The sequence below is a fragment of the Podarcis cretensis genome (assembly GCF_951804945.1).
Source record: "Podarcis cretensis genome assembly, chromosome: 4".
Lineage (NCBI taxonomy): Eukaryota > Metazoa > Chordata > Lepidosauria > Squamata > Lacertidae > Podarcis > Podarcis cretensis.
Window position 1 is genome coordinate 38,138,365 of NC_137173.1, and position 19,986 is coordinate 38,158,350.

The following is a 19,986-nucleotide window of genomic DNA, read 5'->3' on the forward strand; positions in this document are numbered from 1 at the left end:
ATTATTTCTCTGTGTAAACAGGAAGCAGGCAGGGGTAGGAGCAACAGAAATGTGCACATAGAGATTGAAGCAAACCAAGGTTTGCCATTCACTTTACTGTCAGAAAGAGTTATGGGGCTACTGAGTATACAGATTCACCCTCTGACAATGATGTCCATGGAGAAATTCTTGTTTATGGGTGGTCCATGTGAGCACAGGAACACAGGCGAGGTGACCTGGCTCATTGTGTTGTAAGATTGGAGGTTTTGACAAGAGAGTGTTAGAGACTAGAGAGCAAGAATGACTGCTGAAGCTCCTTTAAGACACAGTTGCAAAACCTTTTTTTAGGCAGATTGCTAACTGATTGCTCTTGATAGATGGATCTCCCTTAAGTCAACTGAAGTGGGTGGGTTCTTTCCCTATCCAGCTAAGGATGGTGTATGCTAGGTCTGTGTGTGCCTGGGAAGTGAACAAAAGGGATAAAGTCTAGTTTCTGAGAGACAGGCACAGAGAGCTGAGTTTTTAGGAGCACAGTAAGCAAACTGTGTCAGGGAAGTTGGAGATCTGAGACATGACAATGAATTTGGCTTTCTGTTGGAATATTAAATCTAGATCTGCACCTGTAAATAAATTCAAATGCTTAAAAACTGTCATAACCTTTCATTGATCTTCTTCCAAATAAATTAACTCAGAGTGAGCGCTGCACATCCCTGGAGTTTCTCACTGCTCAGAGACGGGAAGTCTGTGTAATGATGGTTTTAGTGTCTTATAAAACCTAAGCATTACTGGGGGGAAATTAAAAAATCCTCTCAACAATTTCTCTTTCTTTCTTGTAAATCAGGAGCAGGGAACCTGTGGCCCTTCTGGCATTGTTAGGCTACAAGTCACTTCAAGGATATACAGTTCCGACAGTCAGGAGTTCAATAGATATTATCCCTAATCTGAGTGGCGCTGAAGATCAGAGATCTTACCATCTCCAGGCTCTTTGCTCATGATATAGTGCCTAAATGCCCTTCCTAGAAGCTTCTCTTGTCAGCATTTGGAAAACGTTTGAAAGCAAGATTTAGTTGTAGGACAAACAAATAAGGGCCATGTGGGCAAATGACGCTACTTACTACGCAGCATGTCATGGTAAGCATTATCAGCTATGGAGAAGATGTGAGGAGGAGCCTCTGAACGTCTCTTGCCCTTGTAAGCTGAAACAACTTCTGTCTTGTAGACAGGAAGCCATTTGTAAGGGTTTATTGTCACACAGAAGAGACCCGAATAAGTCTGGAAAGGAAAACAGAAGAAAATCACTAAGAACCTTGGTAAAGAACATGAAGATTTCACACTGTATCCTAATGCCAACAGTGCAGTTGTTCTAATCCAGTTCATTTGTAGGGTTTGTCATTGTTGTTTTTAACAAAAGATGGCTTAACAGAACCAGACTGCCCTGGCATGGAAACTGAGAAAGAAATTTACTGATATATTAATACTAAACACACAAACTGAAAGAGAATCCCATCGATAGCAGAATGGTTTGTATCAAAGTTGTCTGTTTCATTTTGAAGCAACGGATATGTTGGTCACAGCCAACCATTTGTAACTTTCAGCTCAAGATTTCCTCATAATCCCAGCCTCCAACAATTCACCTCAAAATGCAAACCTCTGTAAATATAAATGCTGACAACTTTTTGAGGGGAAAGCAACATTAGTTGATTGGGACTTGTATAACAGTAAAAAAGGGGAACATGTGGCCCTCCAGATGTTGTTGGACTACAACGCCCATCATTCCTAGCTATTGATTATGCTGACTAGAGTTGATGAGAGTTGGAGTCCAACAACATCTGAAGAGCTACAGGCTCCCATAGATGGCCCATAGTCACTTGATGCAGCAACCTTTCTAAAACTAAATGAGATAGAAAGCCACCTGAGAATCATATCCATGCCACCTGGAATTCTACTGAAGAAAGGTGTGATATATATGAAGTATCCCCAGACTTTTATGATGTGTAGACTGAAGCCCACTAAGAAAATCTCACGAATAAAAAACCTCATTTTATTAGTACAACTCAATTAGAAATTAGTTTAACCTTGGAAATGAGGAACATGGCCAGCAACAATGAATTTCGTTGTAAACTAGTATGCATTGGAACATGATTTTCCAAAACCAAACACTTCATCTCAATGGCCCTTGTGGTCTCTTCCAACTCTATGATTCTATGATTCATCTACCACAATAATATTCTGCACGAGGCATTTAGAAAAGTAAGCAATCTTCACGGCTAACAATATTTGTTAAGAAAGGCGTTCAACTCCTGTAGCCATCAGGACTGGGCACACGCCATGCCATAAACATCCAGATTCTGCAGCAATTATCCAAACTTTGCACTTTAAAAGGAAACTACTGCATCTTGATAATATTATGCAGCATGTGTCTTTGCTTAATATGCATAGTTTATTCTGCTTCTGCTGGTGTGTAAAGCATGAAAACCTATTGTCCAACCAGAGTGAAACCAAGAGGTAAAGGCTGGCTAAGCCACAGAGACAAAGTAAACAGATGCCTGGTGTACCCAAATTATAGGGGTGTCCTCATTTATTCAAATATATTAGAAAGAGAGCTGCTCCCTGCATATTTAGAGACTGGGTACACAGAGGCACGTTGTCTACTGTTTGATACCACCTGTATTTCAGGAGACAGAACTAGGAACATTCTGACCTCTATCAGCTGCCCAAGGCACAGACATAGTCATAAACTGGGTGAATTAAGGATGTGACAGACATTAAAAAATGAAAAAGTAGCCCTCTAGTCAACCTTTGATCATTTAATGTGCCATAGCTATGCTGCTCGGCATCTGATAAGACATAGTGACAAAAATTTAATTCACTTACGGTGATTTAAAAAAACACTTTAGCTTGCTAGAGGCAAGTAACATGTTAGTACAGTGGTACCTCTGGTTAAGAACTTAATTCGTCTGGAGGTCCATTCTTAACCTGAAACCATTCTTAACTTGAGGTGCCACTTTAGCTAATGGGGCCTCCCACTGCTGCTGCGCCACCAGAGCACGATTTCTGTTCTTATCCTGAAGCAAAGTACTTAACCCGAGGTACTATTTCTGGGTTAGCGGAGTCTGTAACCTGAAGCGTCTGTAACCCGAGGTACCACTGTACTGAGCATTACAAACATGGGAAGCACCAGAGGGGATACAGGGGGTTAGCACTCCAAACAAGGTGAATAGTCATCCTCCATCCCCACCTTGGACGGTCACTGCAAATAACATATACTGCTACTGTAGTTTTAATTCAGAGAACAACTCGCCCACCTAGAAATATACTTTGCTTCTTCTATGCCCCCCCCCTTTTTTCTGCTGACACCACAACATTTGAGACAGGGATGCTAAAGAAATCACATGGGGGCAGTCTCATTCCTGTCTTCTTCCTAGTAGGCAAACCCACATGAGAAAGGTAATAGTTCTGAATACCAGTTGCTGGAATTTTCTGGACACCAGTTTCTGGAAGCTGCAGGAAGGGAGAATGCTATTGTGCTCAAGTCCTGCTGCTTGCAGGTTTCCCATAAGTACCTGATTGGCCACTATGAGAAAAGGATGCTGGACTTGATAGACCACTAGCCTGATCCAATAGGCTAGTCTTATGTTCTTAGGGGGGTTTACATAATAGCAACCATTCCGTAATATGCATTCTGAGTAGTTGTAAAGGCTCGAATGACAGATAATCCATGTTCAAGAAGTTGCCGGAGAGCTCATACAAAATTACAATTTTATGACACAATCTACCACTCATTTTAACCACATACTTGACACTATGTGCAGCAATAAGCTCCTTACCCCTTGACAGGGGTATAGAGAGCTAACCTACTTTTGGGGGAGATAACTGAACCCAAGGGGATTTTGGTTGTCTGCCTGTCAACGGTTATTCTGGAAACTTCTGACCAGCAGCGTGCACCAGAAACTCAGTTTCAAAGGAAGATCACAGAAGTGAATATACAAGGGAGCAGAGAGTATACAGAGGAGAGTCCCTCATGCATAATAAGCCAGGAGCAGGAACCACAAAGGGATCAAAGGTCAGAATGTCCATCTGGCAGTATTGATTCTTATCCTGCACAATGGAGATGCAATTCAACATGCAGTTTTAAATGAAAATCAATGAATGACTCATACATAGATCATCCAGTTACTGTAGCGTCTGTTCAAATTATGCAGCACAGATGCCTCGTTGAGGTGGGTCAGCATAGCCATATCTTCAATCATGTCAAACTTGGGAGGGTTCATCTGTTGAACATCATCTTCCTTCAAAGTGACTGTCTGCAAGAAAAAGGAACATTGTAACCACAGCCTTTCCAAACTTCCTGTACTACAGAGCGATCTGACAACACTTTTTTAAAATTAAAAGATGGTTTAAGGATTACTTTCAAGAGCAGGCTGCCCACAAATGGAAACTCAACTTTGAAGGCTTCTGTGCAACCCTAAATATCTAGTCTCTTGGGAGACTGATCGAAAGGAAAAAAAGAAAATGCATCTCTTATCCATTTCAGTTTGTTGGATACTGCCACCCACTGTTGTAAGCAGTAGAATACATGATTTTAAGAAAGCAATAATGATGATGGCCATCTGAAGTTAAAAAAGCAAGATGGAGAAAGTGGTCAAACACTGAGAACTGGTTGTAAGCTAAATGCTATCCCAATTTGCCTATGAAGGATGTAGCAAAGCATTAACCTGAAGCTGTTGTGATTTTAAAACAAAACAGGAACCAATGAAGACATAACAGTTACTAAGCATTATAGTTTGTGGATAAATTACTTGCAGAGGGGTAGCAATATTAGACCATGGCAGCAAAAACAATGAAGACCTGAAGACCCTTGTGGCATCATAAAGACTAACAAATTTATTATGACAAAAGAGTGGTGTGGGTTATGGTCCATTTAATCAAGTACATTAAGTGTTGTCCTGGGTTGTAGGAAGATATACAAGTGGTGGTGGGATAGTGGTGATTGTAAACAGTGAGGTCAGAAAAAAAATTAAATGCAGAAAGTACAGACTACAATGATTACATTAATAATTTTAATTATTCACAAAGGGCAGTTGTTGATATCAGAGACATCCTAGCATTGGCAAGTCAATTAACTCACATGGACCTGATTCACATGTAATGCTAAGTCAATCCATGGCTAAGTACAAGCCATGACCAGATGTGCAGGAGCAAAGGTCATGATCCTGGAGAGAAGGTCATGGTCAAAGGAGTAGCCCAGAAACCCACATGTTTGCGCACTCATGCTAAGCCATGGTTTGGCTTAGTGTTATATGTGAGCAGGACCATGGTGTGGGGTAGAAATTAAATAAATAAAAAACCTACGGTATGTCCCAATTCAGTCTACAGGTCATAGCAATGAAGCGTTTGGTGAACCTTAATTCAGTGCATCTATTTCATGTATACCTGAAGAAGCATCTCCACCCCCATTCTTCAGCCTGGACACTGGCCCAGCTCCAAGGGCCTTCTGGCGGTTCCCTCCCTGCAAGAAGTGAGGTTACAGGGAACCAGGCAGAGGGTCTTCTTGGTAGTGGTGCCCGCCCTGTGGAATGCCCTCCCTTCAGATGTCAAGGAAATAAACAACTATCTGACTTTTAGAAGACATCTGCAGGCAGCCCTGTATTGGAAAATTTTAATGTTTGATGTTTTATTGTGTTTTTAATATTCTGTTGGGAGCCACCCAGAGTGACCAGGGTGTAAATAAATTGTTGTTGTTGTTGTTGTTGTTGTTGTTATATTTTGCAAACTCATGACTAAACCTCTCTCAGGTTTTATTCATTTGTTTGTGTCAACAGCGATTTTAAAATACTTTCTTGCTTAATCCTTTGGGTCCATGCATACAATATAAAAACAAATTAAATATACTAAGGGCTTGTTCATGTATTCCGTAGGAATCACAGGGAGGTGTTTGTGGCTTCCATATGTGCCATATATTCTCAGTCACCCCAGCTGCCATGGGTAGAAGCTTAAACAAAAATGCTCTCACATAAATGCAGGGGGTTCCTCATAAACTACCCATATGCAGGTACAATAAATGGCATATCTGTAGGGTCCCGTCCCCCCCACAAGACTGTGAGTCTCATAAGCCCATGTGCACCTATAGGCAATTGCTTATAGGCTCCTGGATATATGAAGATAACATACACACAAAGAGCTAGGAGGCTTAGAGAAAAATATCCCATTGTGAACTTTTTTGCCTAAGCTTCCTAGCTATACTGGAAGGGGTGGAGAGAGGATTTTCATCATGAACATGGCTGGGGGAAGAGAGATAAGCCTCTCTTTCCCTTGTGCTGTGGTCTGGATAACTATCAGGCTCCTCCTCACACAGCAAAAATGAATTAAACAAAATCTGGAGCTGGAGCTGTATATATACGTGTTGAGCTTAACATTGAGCATTTTGGCCACAGTGAGATCGTACATGGCGAAGAAGCAAGGAAATCTCCAGCTCTCTATACGGTTCTCTCTTATGTGATCCTCCGTCCCTTCCTCGGATTGTTGCTTCTTTCTGTTTAACTGATTCTGGCCTAAGTTTGTACGCAGCAAAAACTGTTTCTCTGTCCTCATTATGTCTAGAATGCTTTATGCTTGTGACTAATCAAACAGGGAGGGGGGCTCTTTACCTTCCCGTCCGCAGTCTCAACAGTGACTTTGCCACCGCCAGTCTCTTTTATCTCAGCTTCAAGATAAGCTTTCTTCTCATCTGGAATCCAGCATTTCTTCTTCCCTAGCATAGAAAAAGGAGTCCTTCATTGTTATGCAAAAATATTTGATACTCAACATTGCAAAATAAATTACGAATTGTATATAATAGAATATTAATTAATAGAATAGAATTGTGTTGTTTTTGTATGTGTTCAGAGCACATTCACAAACTCAAGTAATCCTTACAACAGCCCTGAAAGGTAAGATGGCGCTTTGACCCTCCTTCACATTGGGAAGGTGTTGAAGCGGACAGTGGCCTTGAACAAGACCAGGCATAGGGAAACTCAGCCCTCCAGATGTTTTGGGACTACAACTCCCATGATCCCTAACTAACAGGACCAGTGGTCAGGGATGATGGGAATTGTAGTCACAAAACATCTGGAGGACCGAGTTTGCCTGTGGCTGCACAAGACCATCATTTGTGTTAGCAGCTTAAGTGAGGTTTTAACGAGATCTTCCAGCTCATAGTTCATTTTCCTGAATACTATATTCCATTGGTCCTCCCAGACAGAAGATGAATAACCTGTGCCTACTGCACACAGCAAATGCTCTGGCACCATTTCTGCACTACAAAAAAAAGAAAAAGAAAAAAAACCCAACCCAAATGTGCTTTTGGTTAACATCAGCAAAATGCAAGGAAGTGTGCAATTCACAGGTTACAATTTGATTGTTTGGAATTTGAGTAATTTACAAGTATGTTTCACTCCCCATTGCTCCACCCTCTTACACTAGCTTACTTTTTACTTGAAACGCTTTTGGAGCATTTGCTTTTATGAATTGCTCAAATCAAAGAAGCCAACAAACTCAAGATGAAAATTCAAGAATCAGAGATGCAATAATTGACACATTTGCACATCATCACAATGTACTAGTGCCAAATCTATCATACCACAGGGTAGAGTATACTTCATGGATGCACTTATACTATTGATCTTACAGTATGCAGTGCAAGAGCTGCAAATGACCTCAGCCATTTCTTATCACCCTAAAGGTGTGGCATCACGCTCTGAACTCTGTTGCTTTTAAGTTTTTTCTGGTTCCAGCTGGTTGATGCTTATAGAACAATGCCTGGAAGCTGTGTGTTCTTTGCTTTGATGTCTAAAAGCACACACTGAAACCAGGCAGACCATATGTCACCCACATGCAATAGACGTACTTACCTTCTTAAAATACCATTAAGAACAATACATGTTCTCCGAACTGGCTAAGAGCTGCTGTGCTATTTCCAGACAATGTTACTTTATACTTTGAGATGGTGAACATCAAAGTTCTGCAACCCTTCTTGCAAGATCGTGACATCAGAATAATCACAACATCAATGGGGAAAAGGGGGTCTTGTCAAGTAAAATGGAAAGGCTACCTATTATATATTCAAATTGCAGTGCAATTTAAGCTACATATTAAGCTACATATGGAACATGCAGCTGGTCAGACCAGCAGAATAAATGCACATTTTTTAAAAGTGCAGAAGTATAAGGGGCACCAGTCAAAACAGACTGCTGTAAAGACATTGGCCCTTTACGATAGAACTTCTAATCATAAGCTATAGAAGTATGCATCATTCAGCCTTCCTGGTTGATGGCAGAATCAACAACTAACACCTTACCTTCAAAAGCCACAGTCTGCAACACCATCAACTCCTTGTCACTTTTCCGGAGGAAGGGAGCAGCTTCCCCGAATTCCGACATGTCCATCATCTTGGCGAGCAAGCTGAAAGTTGTACTCCCCAAAAGAAAAACAAAGCAATCTAGCCTGTAACAACAACAAAATTACTATCTATCTACCAAATATCCAAAGCAGAGTGATATATAGCACTTCCACATGGCACCTGTTTCCAAGGAAAGCTGAACTATACATGCATTTATTTTTCAAATGTGTGTCTTGTCACTCTGTTCTGCAGAGCTAAAAGCTGCCTGCAATGTGGTATTTAAGAGATAAGTTGTAGTTGTACAGGGTTACGGAAAATTAATCTCACACATGTTCGGAGTTGGTTTATTGCGTGCCCAGGCAATGCAGCTCACCACCCTCTTATCCGCTGCAACAATTAAAGCAAGGACTCAGAGAAGCATCATGGGTTCAAATTAGACCACAACTTTATTGAGTACGGATGCAAGTCTGGCATGGTATTGAGCATCTCTGCTATTATCCAGCCTGCCTGCTGGTCAGTTAGTGGGTCAAGCCTGCTAAAGGATGACCTATGACATACATCAAAGGGATACCATCTGACAGTTTTGCCATGCTAGGGAATGCTATGGCCCTTAACTGCCACCTGGGTGTATGGACAGAAGCTCCTCCCCCTGGATTCATTTAATAGAATACCTCACTGCCACAGAAGGGTCTTCCCCTTGGGCAAAGACTAAGGATCAAACCCAATGCCATAACCACCCAAGTTGTGATGATTGCAAACAAACCAGACAGGCCCAATTAACCTGAGGATTAAATTCCTCCCTGGCCCCAAATACGGACACTGAAGCAATCCATAGCAAGGTCAATCGAACACCAGTACAAAGAAAGAACCCAAGGGACAAGGGAAGGAGGGAGGGAAATCTGAAAGGCAACTGCGGTGCCAGGCAAGGAGGTGGACCACTTTAAATGGCCAGGGAGCAGACCTGAGTAAAGACTTCCTCTGGTGTCCCAGTCAGGTCCACCCACCCACGCATCCCAGCACCACCTACAGGCCCACCTGTTATTGGCCAGTTGGCAGGCAGGCCAGTTTTAATTTCCTCAGCTGATGGGAGAAGCAGCAACATCTCCCACTGGCTGTGGGAGCCTGGCACATGGAAGCCAGAAGGTGGCAGCAGGGTTCTGCCAAGCTGCAAATGCTGCCCAACTCTCAGGTGAATGAGTGGAGATTTGTGGCTTCAGGGCTGAAATCTGACCTGGAGAACAGGTTGTTTCTTGGATCTGATTAAGATGTGCAAGAAATAAAGTGTGTGTTTGTGTGTTCGCGCCCTTTCTGAAGGCCCTTTCCTTAGCCATGAATGCAGGAAAACTCTGTGATCATTCACTGGTGAAGGAATTATAATTTATTTCTTTAAAATATTTCTATTCCTTTCTCTGTTTTTTGCAGCACTCCTATGCATATTTATTGTATTTACTTATTGTAATTAATCTTCACTGAAAGCTTTAATTCATTTATATTCAAGACAACTCACAACATATCCAAAAGACAATTCAACAGACATAGACAAAACAAATGGCCTATCATTTTAGCTTGCGCTCCGAAAATTCGTCTCTACCTTATTCTAAGTCAGATCATCAGTTCATTTTGCCCAGTATTTGTGTAATCTAGACTGGTACTGGCTTTCTAAGGACACAGGTAGAGCTGGCATTCAAGCCATGAACACAACGTTCTTTAAGAGATCATCAGTTGCTCTCATGGCTCAGCAATACATAGACTGCTTGATGAGGAATCTGTGTGTGATTAAAGGAGTTCACTTTTTTAAAAAAACAGTAGAGCAGGCCAAGTTGAGCAAACCCTATGTCTGTCTCCCATCCAGTGCCATATCTGGTAGACTTCTCAAAACAAGCCGCAATAGTGATCTATAGTCAGAAAATAAAGAAATGCTTCTGCAAGGAAAAGGGAATCTTACCAAGGACTGATTGATTGGGAGTAATCAATTTTCTCTGCATGCAGAAACTAAGACATTTCCCAAACATGCAGCCCTTAAAGAGTAGCAGATTAATGGCATTAAGTTTATTAACGGTACAATCCTAAGGGTGCCTACTTTGAACAATGTCTTGTTGTGTTCAGTGGGGTAAGTATGCACAGGATTGTCACCTTTAACAGGTCCTTTTATCTTATTCATCCCAGAATACTTGTGATAGTCATGGGCGGGGGGGGGGAGGATCCTTGTGTGTTTTGCTTTCTAAATAATAAAATATTTAACGCTTGGATAATGAGCCTTCTGTATTTAGTGATGCAGTGTACAGGTAGAAGGTCAGACGAGGAATCTGGGGGAAGATAGTTAACTTTAACCTTCAGTTAACACAAGATTCAAGACAGAACAGTCTGTAGTCATGCGATACTTGTGTTTTTCCATCTATGTAGGCCAGCAGAGACCAGCTAGAATGAAAACCATTTACAGGTTTATAATGGAACTGCTGAAACATCACTGTCCCTGTGCCTGAAATCACAGCCATCTTTAAATGAGAAGTTTCATTTAAAGGGAAATGAAATAGCCATTCGGCTCTCATTCATTTTTGTGCATTATTCTCATCCTGCACCAAAGTGAATTTTGTATTAAAACTGTCCCTTCGGATCTTGCTGCAGCAGGTTCTAGCGCTGTGATATATTTTCATCTCCAAAATCAAGTACCAACTGGGAGAAGGGTTGCATTGGGAAACATTAAATTGGCACTGGGTTTTTCTCAACGGGTACTGTATTTGGGTGCAGCGAATGCTATTTTATTATTGAAACAACTGAGCAAAATATTCTGGTTCAATTGCAAGATTTTTTTTCTGTTTTGAAGTGTACATGCTGCTGTCATTCCTCCTTAACTTTAGACAAATGCTCTAACAGTCAATGTATGATGTTACAACAAGACAGCCTTGTTAAAAACTAGAAGGCAGAAAGCTCACCTAACCTCTATGTTCCAGAGGCCTCATTAACTTTAGACTACATCGATAGCAATTGACCCAAGTTTGCAATCTCATTACCAAATATGAGAACACTCTGCAGGATTTCTTTCTCGTGTCTTCACTGTCTCAAATCTGTATGTGTCCATGCATCGGAGACTGAAACTGCACTCTTAAATGAGTCTACTCTGATGTAAGTCCCAGTGAGTTCAGTAGGGTTCATTCTTAGGTAAAGGATTGCAGACTGAACCACCTGGAACTGAGTTGACTCATAAGAGACTCTCTCATGAAGCCTTTCCCTTCATTGATGCTCTTCAGTATTAGTCAAGTTTCACAGATTCCCAGGGAATAATGCATTTCATGCACAGTATGAATGATGTGATGGTTATACAAAGTTTAACTAGGGCATACTTCCTGGGCTAAACAGGTATTGGGCATGAATGCTGGTGTGGGTATGAAAGCTCAGGACTGAAAGGGGGAGGATTAAAATTCATGGGGCAGCCTATAGTCTCTGAAAGAAATAATGCCTCTGGAGGGGGCGGGGAGTGAAACACAACGAGAAGTTAAAAGGAATGATTTCCCCACTGAAACCCAAAGTAAAAATTTGTACTTTTTTGCCCTCCACAATCCCAACCGGTGTTTTCTTGTCTGCAATATCACTGAAAACTGGCTTAGGCTGTGCATTTTCTAAGGTGCTCCAGCCTCGTTTTCATCTAAGCATGTTCTAGCTACCTGATCCACCGGAGCATTTAAGTTGTATAACTGAAAAGCTCCCTAAGGTATTTGGAAAGATAGAAAACATGACTTGCATATAATAAATGATCAATCCATCCTCAGCATACCAAGGACAGGAATCTCCTTTCAAAAGGAATATGGTTCTTTCCAGCTGATTGAGCGTTTGGCTTTGTGGGTCTCAGCAGAAAGATCTCTTCCCAGAGCCCCCATGCTGGCTGGCAGCATCACAGAGCTACTTAAACAAGGCTATCAGAACTAAAACCTTTACATCTTAGCAGCATAAAATACAATACTGAGAAAAGGTTACAGTACTCTGGACTACAAATATATATATATATATATTTAGAAGAGAGATTGGTACCTACCCTGAAAAGTAAAGGACCAAGTAAGGGGTTTGTGCTTGCTCTGGACTTTATATACACCTTCTACCAAGGTCATTGATGATAACGTTGTACAGGGCATCAACAGTTCCCCTTGTTTCTATATTTGTCTTCTGGGGCCTGAAAGAAGAAGAGGAAAAAACCCAACAAAGTACTTCAGCATGTGTGGCATTCTAAGGGGAGTGGTTTGCTACTTGATATGTGGGTTATCTTCAGCATCCTTTCATTAAGCAATATACATTGTTTTTATTTTTAATTTGGGGAGGGGGGCAGAATTTTGTTTAATCATAGCTCGCTTCAACAGAAAAACTACGAACTGCAAGCCAGTAACTTTCAAGGATTGTTGAGATGTTACTTTTCAGGAAGGAAAGCTCATAGCCCTCTGCAGACGAACAATTCAATGAGAGAACATGCATGGAGGAGAGGAAAGAAGAGCACGTCAAAAGACGACCCCTTCCCCAACACACACACACACACACACACACACAAGCATTCATTAGACTGCATGAACAGACTTACATGCATATGAACTGAAAGACTGCCTATCCCTGTATCACTTTGATCACCTGGGAAAATTCTACTCGTGGTATTGCAGTTTACAGAATAGCATAGGAGGGTGACTTGGAAAAAGATGTTTTCCAGGGCCTACTTGGAACTAACAGCACACCAGTTTGAAAGAAACATCCTTCAAGCTACTATTCATGTGCCAGAATGTGGATAGCGGAGAGCATTTAGATGCTACCCACTGTTGCTTCCAGTCCAGAAAAGTGGGTTTTGCAAGAAGAAGTCATATCCATATCCTGATATGTCTCTCTAGATTGGGATGAACAAGTGTGCTCCAAAATAGTTTATAAACTTTCAAAGCCATTGGAATTTAATACACGCATAGTACAAAGTGTTTTATTTACTAGTAAAGTCAGAGAATTGGATAGTTAGATTATGTAGATCTGACTGACATAGAGAACTTGTGGTCCAGACTGTGCAACTTCTGGCCACATCCGTAGAGTACCCTGCACATAGAAAACAAGCCTATCAGGAGTAAGTCTGGGCTCAAAAATACCATACGTTTTCTGTGCAGGGGGCATGTTCCGTATGGTACAGTGTTCAGTCAGGTGAGCCCTTATTTGCAATGGTAGCATCCAGACACAGATTTACCTTCTCAATGAAAACTACTCAATTATTCTGGACCTGACACCTGATGTTAGTCATGTTGAAGAAATGACAATGATTGTTCGATTATATCAACATAACACACAATCATATAATGATATGTCTGGGCCTGAGGTTATCTAAGATAATATTTATTGGGAATTGTTCTAAAGGAGACTACAGGTGTCTTTATAACAGAAACTATTTTGGACAGTTTGAGCAAATGAGATTACCAGTTGGGAATTTGCATGATCAAGGTTATGATGATGGGAGTGACATGAAAAGCAAAGAAAATGGCATATAAAAAAGGGTCCTGGACATAAACCCATGTGCCCTTTTTTTGTACCGTGCAATGCATTCTTTTTAAATCTTTGATGACACAAGCCTAAAAGGTTTATCTGGAAATAATTCCCAAATTGAAGCCAAGGCCCTTGGTGATGCAATTTGTAAGTTCAAGTTTGTGAGATTCCCTTGTTACATGGGACAACATCCTTTTTTGAAGTCAAACTTACAAGCAAGCTTCCGAAAAATAAGGAAGCTGATTTAAATTCAGCTACAATCCAATTGAGAGTGATCAGTTATTACCTTGTGGGATGCAGAGTTTTCAAAGTTTTGATAAATGCTACTGAGATCGCAAGGAGCTAGAAATACCACCAAACCTTGAGACAGATCAAGTAAGAAAAAGGAGCAAGAAATAGCAGTTTGAATATGAGGCCCAAGAAGAGGACCACAAGACTAAAGCAGAAATTCAAAGTACAGTAGGTTCCTCCTTTGTTTTCTTAGACATGACCATACAATCTGTTGATATAACAGATGCAACAATATAATTCCCTATTTGGAATTATTTTTTAAAAAAATCTACTAATGATGGACTTAAGGCCTGCAAGAATTTGGAAAAATAATCGATCCACAGTGGAAACAAAGATATTGATGCTGAAGAGCTGTGCTGTGAACGTATAACAATAGCCCAAAGACTTTCAAAGTCTATGCTGCTACAAAGAGTACTTCTCTTCATACTACAGCAAACAAAAACAAAAAATCCTGAATAATGTGCCTAATGTTTCTTTGCTCTAAGGATCCTTCTCACACTTCTGGTCTTCAATGGCAAGTGGTGAATGCAGTTTCTCAAACCTCAAACTTATAAAAATGTAATCTCCAGATAAGGCTGCCATTGGCAGACCATTCAAAGATGGTAGAAAGCACTCATCGCCACTGATGACGTGCCATTAAGGACTTCAGAGGTACATTTCAGACCATAATAGCTCCTGGTCCAAAATCCTTATTAATAAAGAGGCATTCAAGTGTATGAGTTTCCCACATCTTTGAATGCCTTAGGGTTCATGTGCAGTCTGGATGTCCTGTTGGAATGGAAATACTGCAAGTTATGTTAAGTTGACTAGAAGCCGAAGTGCTAACAAGGCTCCAAATAGTCTGCTTGTGCAAAGGTTGAATGCTGCTAACAGTAAAAAGAGAGAGAGAGCAAAGGTTAGATGTTCTATTCCTAGATTCTACTCAGAAAGGCAATTAGCTATTTTGAGCCAGCCAAGTATAAAGCCATTGTTTACGGATTATATCTGCTCTTGCTAATGTGCTCTTTAAAACATCTTGCCCAGGGGAAAGAGTGCTTGCCACAATAAAGATTTGCAGAAGATAGGACTTTCACAAAAAGTGTTGATTCAACAGGCTTTGAGAATTGGCGACCCAATAACAAGATAATTAGGTTCAGTAGGAAAGGGACTGGATCTCTTTGAAGGAGGTTGTTATTTACTTTTTAAACTGTAGGCACCAATTACTGGCAGGATTCATGGTGCAGACCTTTCAGACAATAGCTGAAATAAGATTGCATGAATGTGCACCTGATCAGGGGAGAAGCCACATTCTCTATAATCTATCACCACAATTTAAATGCTCATCGACTATACTTCTTTCTCCACTGAAAACACAAACTCAAAATAATAGCTTTTTTTCTTTTGCATTCAAAAGTGCCTTAAGCAGCCAAATTGATTCAACATTATTCTACCAGAGGAATGTCCAATGTGATGTAACCATGAAGTAAAAGCAGAGCAGATAAATTAGGGAAAGCCAGTGTAAATTAAGTAAAGCCTGTTTTCAATATATTTCCCCTAAGCATGACTGGATCCAATGGCCCTGAAAGCAGCCTTGCAATGGAGATCCATCTCCAGTTAGGTTGTTAAAAGTATCCTGAATGTGCTGAGAGCCAACACTCCTTCATCCGGTTTTGTAAAACCCAAAACATTTTATACCAAAATGTTGCAGTGTAAAAACAAAGTATTCCGCTGGGCTTAGGAACTGCTTATAAGCAGCTGAGCTTCCCACATGGCATGGTTACATTCTTCTTTTTAATGAGCTGAAGAGCTTTAGGGATGTATGAGAAGTTCCCCTATTGTTTGCAGAAAACAGCATAAAAAACACCAAGTTCCATATGCGCAGACAACCAAGAGGAGATGAAATATTATTTTCTTATTCTCTGATCCTTTAAGTTATTCCACACACCCTTCCCAACTTAGAAAAATCAGGAATAGAGAACTTTATTTCCTTTTATGGGTGTATATATATTTATACTTTTTATTCACCCTGTTTAAGAAACAAATTATTGATCCTGTGAGAGCTTGATTAAATGGTGCTACCTCAAATAAGATGGGCTGCAACCCCCTCATTTATAACCAGGAGGACATTGTTGTGAAGGCAGGGTGTGGGACAGAAGCCCTGTCAAGAAGTGAAATTAACCTGTACTTCCACAGATGTGCCTCAAGAAGGCAGTCTTCAAAAATAATGAAAAGATCCCCACAAAGTTCTGAAATCTGATTGGCTCCACCAAGTTCTGAAGAAAGACAATCCTAATTGGTTGGCCACCTTTGCCTTATTTAGATGTCCAAATTATTTGCATGTGTGCAAATAATGCTCTGCTCCCTCCAGTGTGTCACCTTCAGTCCACTTTTAGCCCTCTGTGAGTTCGAGGTTGATTTTATGAAGGAGAGCCAGTGTAGTGTAGTGGTTCAGAGCGGTGGACTCATAATCTGGGGACCCGGGTTCGCGTCTCCACTCCTCCACATGCAGCTGCTAGGTGACCTTGGGCCAGTCACACTTCTTTGAAGTCTCTCAGCCCCACTCACTTCACAGAGTGTTTGTTGTGGGGGAAGAAGGGAAAGGAGATTGTTAGCCGCTTTGAGACTCCTTAGGGTAGTGATAAAGCGGGATATCAAATCCAAACCCTTCTTCTCTTCTTTTACACATAGAGACTCCACACAATTTAGAGTCTAGAACATAAATTGTTCTACTCCACAAGTGGAGAGAGGCTCCTTGCTTCAGTTGCCCTCACTCGGGGAGGGTTGATGAATGACTGAAGGGGACAGGACTTTGCAACACACTTCCTATTCTCCCTACATGCCAGTAGTCTGAATGCCCAGATGGGACCTCTAATCATCAACATTTCAAATTTCAAAAGTCAGTATACAGCAGCAAAGTTCTTAGACTTAGTATCCACAGGATGTTTAATGCAATATAGTGCAAAAATCAGATACTGCACAAATAAGTACAGCTGGTGGAAACATTTCTACCATTTCCCCATACTGAGATGATAAATGGTTCCTTATCTGTTGGCATATGTATCATTTCAAGTTCTAACTGCTGTCAGAAATGGCTAATTTGCTTTCTTTACTAACTTTGGCTGTTTTCATTGTGATAATATTTCAGTCATATTTTTATGTTTCCCGTTGTTTGAACTAATTCATGTGAAAGGTGACTTTTCTTTGTTAAATTTGGAAACAAAACAAACACCATAACTAATTATGTGGAAAGGTCAAAATTCCTTTAATTGGTAGGTTAAAACAAGAGCGCATAAGAAATGCTGATAAATTATCCTGCAACTAGTTTAGTCTATTTTTAATAACATTGCCTCTTGGAAAAAGAATGTAATAAGGTTTATCTTCTCTAGGCACAGAGATAGTGTGAAATAGAGTGCCACAATCTTCGAGTGGTTGTCTGGATTGTGTAAAATCTACTTATGACACCTTACTCCTTTCTAAATGAAGAACTTGATGCATTTTTTAAAAAATTGGTAACTGACGTCAACAGTTTTGTTCTTCCATATAATGCCCTGGGTACAAAACATCTGTTCCAGAGGCAAGACTGTGTGCTGAAGCATGTTTTTTATTAAAAGACCAGCACGGAGAAACTGCAATTGCCTACTATTGTCAAGCATTGTCCATGTCAGTCTGAACTGCCAGTTCATTTCTATGCCCAATTCAAGGTGCTTACATTACTGTTTAAAACCCTGAAAGATTCAGGCCCCCACTATAGGAAAGACCACATCTTTCCCTACAGATCCTCTCAGGGGCTGTTCGAGGGCTGGCAGCCTGGAAGAGGGCACTTTCTGTGGCATTTCCTCCACACCGAATGCACCTGGTACCTTCATTCTACAGTTTCTGTCATATGCTGAAAATGCGCCTCTTTACCCTGGTCTTTGGCATGTTTTCAGGACCCATCCTGTTCCTGTGAGTATACAGTGGTACCTCAGGTTAAGAACTTAATTTGTTCTGGAGGTCCGTTCTTAACCTGAAACTGTTCTTAACCTGAGGTACCACTTTAGCTAATGGGGCCTCCCGCTGCCGCCGCGCAATTTCTGTTCTCATCCTGAAGCAAAGTTCTTATCCCGAGGTATTATTTCTGGGTTAGAGGAGTCTGTAACCTGAAGCGTCTGCAACCCGAGGTACCACTGTAATTTGTTTTGAACTGTTTTGAGTATTGAATTTTAGATGGTTGTAGCCTCCTTCCCTGGGACCAGATAGTGAAGGGCCCATGAAAAAGGTGCCTAGCAGCTGCCATTTGAACCTCCCAGAACCAGGGTTGGCCCAAGACATTTTGGAACCTGTTCACCAAGAGGCTGCTGCTGGAGAGGCAATATTTGGGGGGGAGGGGCTGCCAAGGAAACACCAGGTCCTTCCTCTAAGGAGCATGCCACAGCTGTCACGGCCACCATGGCAGTGGCAGGCAGTGGTGGCAGTAGCAGAAGATGCATTCTGGATCTGCTGCCCCCATGCATTCTGCTGTCTGAGGTGGTTGCCTCACCTTGCCTCATGGGTGGGCCATTCCTGCTCAGAGTGATGCTACAACATAAAATTTAAATGACAGATAGACCCAGTGACCAGTGAGCCAAAATAAAAATTAAAGGTGGGTCCCACACAAAGCGCTGGATCCCTGGCAGCTGCCTAAGGATATCCAGTGCTAATGTTGGTCCCATTCACTATGCTCTCTGCATTTTAAGTCAATCCCCTACCCCTTGTAAAAATACAAAACTGTTAAGTGTGGCTTTCAAACCAACCATATGGTTAATGCTTAGATTCAGGAAAGTGTTCTCCTACTCATTCTGTTGAGTTGTGTCCTGGGTCCTAGGGCCTCTGCCTCGAAGTCCTGTTCTGGCAGCATGATTCTATTTGAGCATCTCTTTAAGGCAAAACCTTAGGGAGAGAGGTCCATCCACAGTAATGAAATGGCAGTATTTTGCTGGCTGGTCGTTTGGTAATTTGCAGATCACCCCTACTGCAGGTAGTTGCCAAAAGTCACAGAAATCACAGAAAATCTGAGAGCAGCCCTCCACCATTTCCTTTGGTTTAGTCCTGTGAACCAGGCCATCTGTAGAATCGGCACATGCAAACCTTGCAATAGAGTCATCATAATTAGCAGTTTTCGCTCACTGTGAAATCAGGTCAGCTTGTCACTGAGGCTCTCCTGGGCTCTTTACTCAGCCTATGAAAAATGCATTGAAATGGTGCCCAGGTGGTGAGCAAATGGCCGGATTTACTCTTGAAAGCCACCTATCGAACGCCTGATTGACAGTTTGCCCTACGTATGCAAAAGCAATTAGATCTGTTTCATGCCGTGTGAAAATGCCCTATTGTTCCTTGGCCTCAAAAAGGCCTACAGTTTGGAGTTGCGTCAGGAGAAGAGATCAAAAGAAACTCTCAGGTCGCAAAAGGAAAATAATGCTGCATACTTCACTGGTTCCAAGCAGACAAAGGCATGCCTAATCTCTAATGTGTTTTCAAGTGGACAAGAGTGCTTGGCAGCATAGCACACAACTGTCTACTGAAACACCCTATGCAAGTGCCACTCCTCCCTCCCACCAACCCCAGCTATTCCAGTCTAAGTAGGGATAAATTTCAAAGCTGTCATTACTCATTCTGTCCTGCTGACATTTGATCATTATTGTATCTTAAGAACTTCTAAATAGGTCATGCCTTTAGTGGGAGAACTCAGTTGCAGGAAGCGAGGTTGATGGAGCTCTCGGAGCTCTTATTAGTCATCACCAACACTCACGAAGCAACTACTGGGCTCCAAGTACAGAAGGCAAAAGCCAAAGCTGGATCCAAAGGGACGTGTGACATTAACCCTCCCCCACCCTGCAAATATTGGTAGG

At 41.4% G+C, this 19,986-nt stretch overlaps 1 protein-coding gene across 1 annotated transcript in view; it reads right to left on the minus strand.

Moving 5' to 3' along the window:
• Nucleotides 1–8,460, minus strand: part of MYH15 (myosin heavy chain 15) — a 91,035-nt gene extending 82,575 nt beyond the window's left edge. Inside the window, exons 1-4 of the mRNA XM_079974293.1 lie at nucleotides 8,315–8,460; nucleotides 6,627–6,730; nucleotides 4,140–4,283; nucleotides 1,095–1,251 (exon numbers count right to left, since the gene is read on the minus strand). Coding sequence (XP_079830419.1) covers nucleotides 1,095–1,251; nucleotides 4,140–4,283; nucleotides 6,627–6,730; nucleotides 8,315–8,405 — 496 coding nt within the window. The 5' untranslated portion in view covers nucleotides 8,406–8,460. The remainder of the gene's footprint in view (nucleotides 1–1,094; nucleotides 1,252–4,139; nucleotides 4,284–6,626; nucleotides 6,731–8,314) is intronic.
• Nucleotides 8,461–19,986: the final 11,526 nt, after the last annotated feature.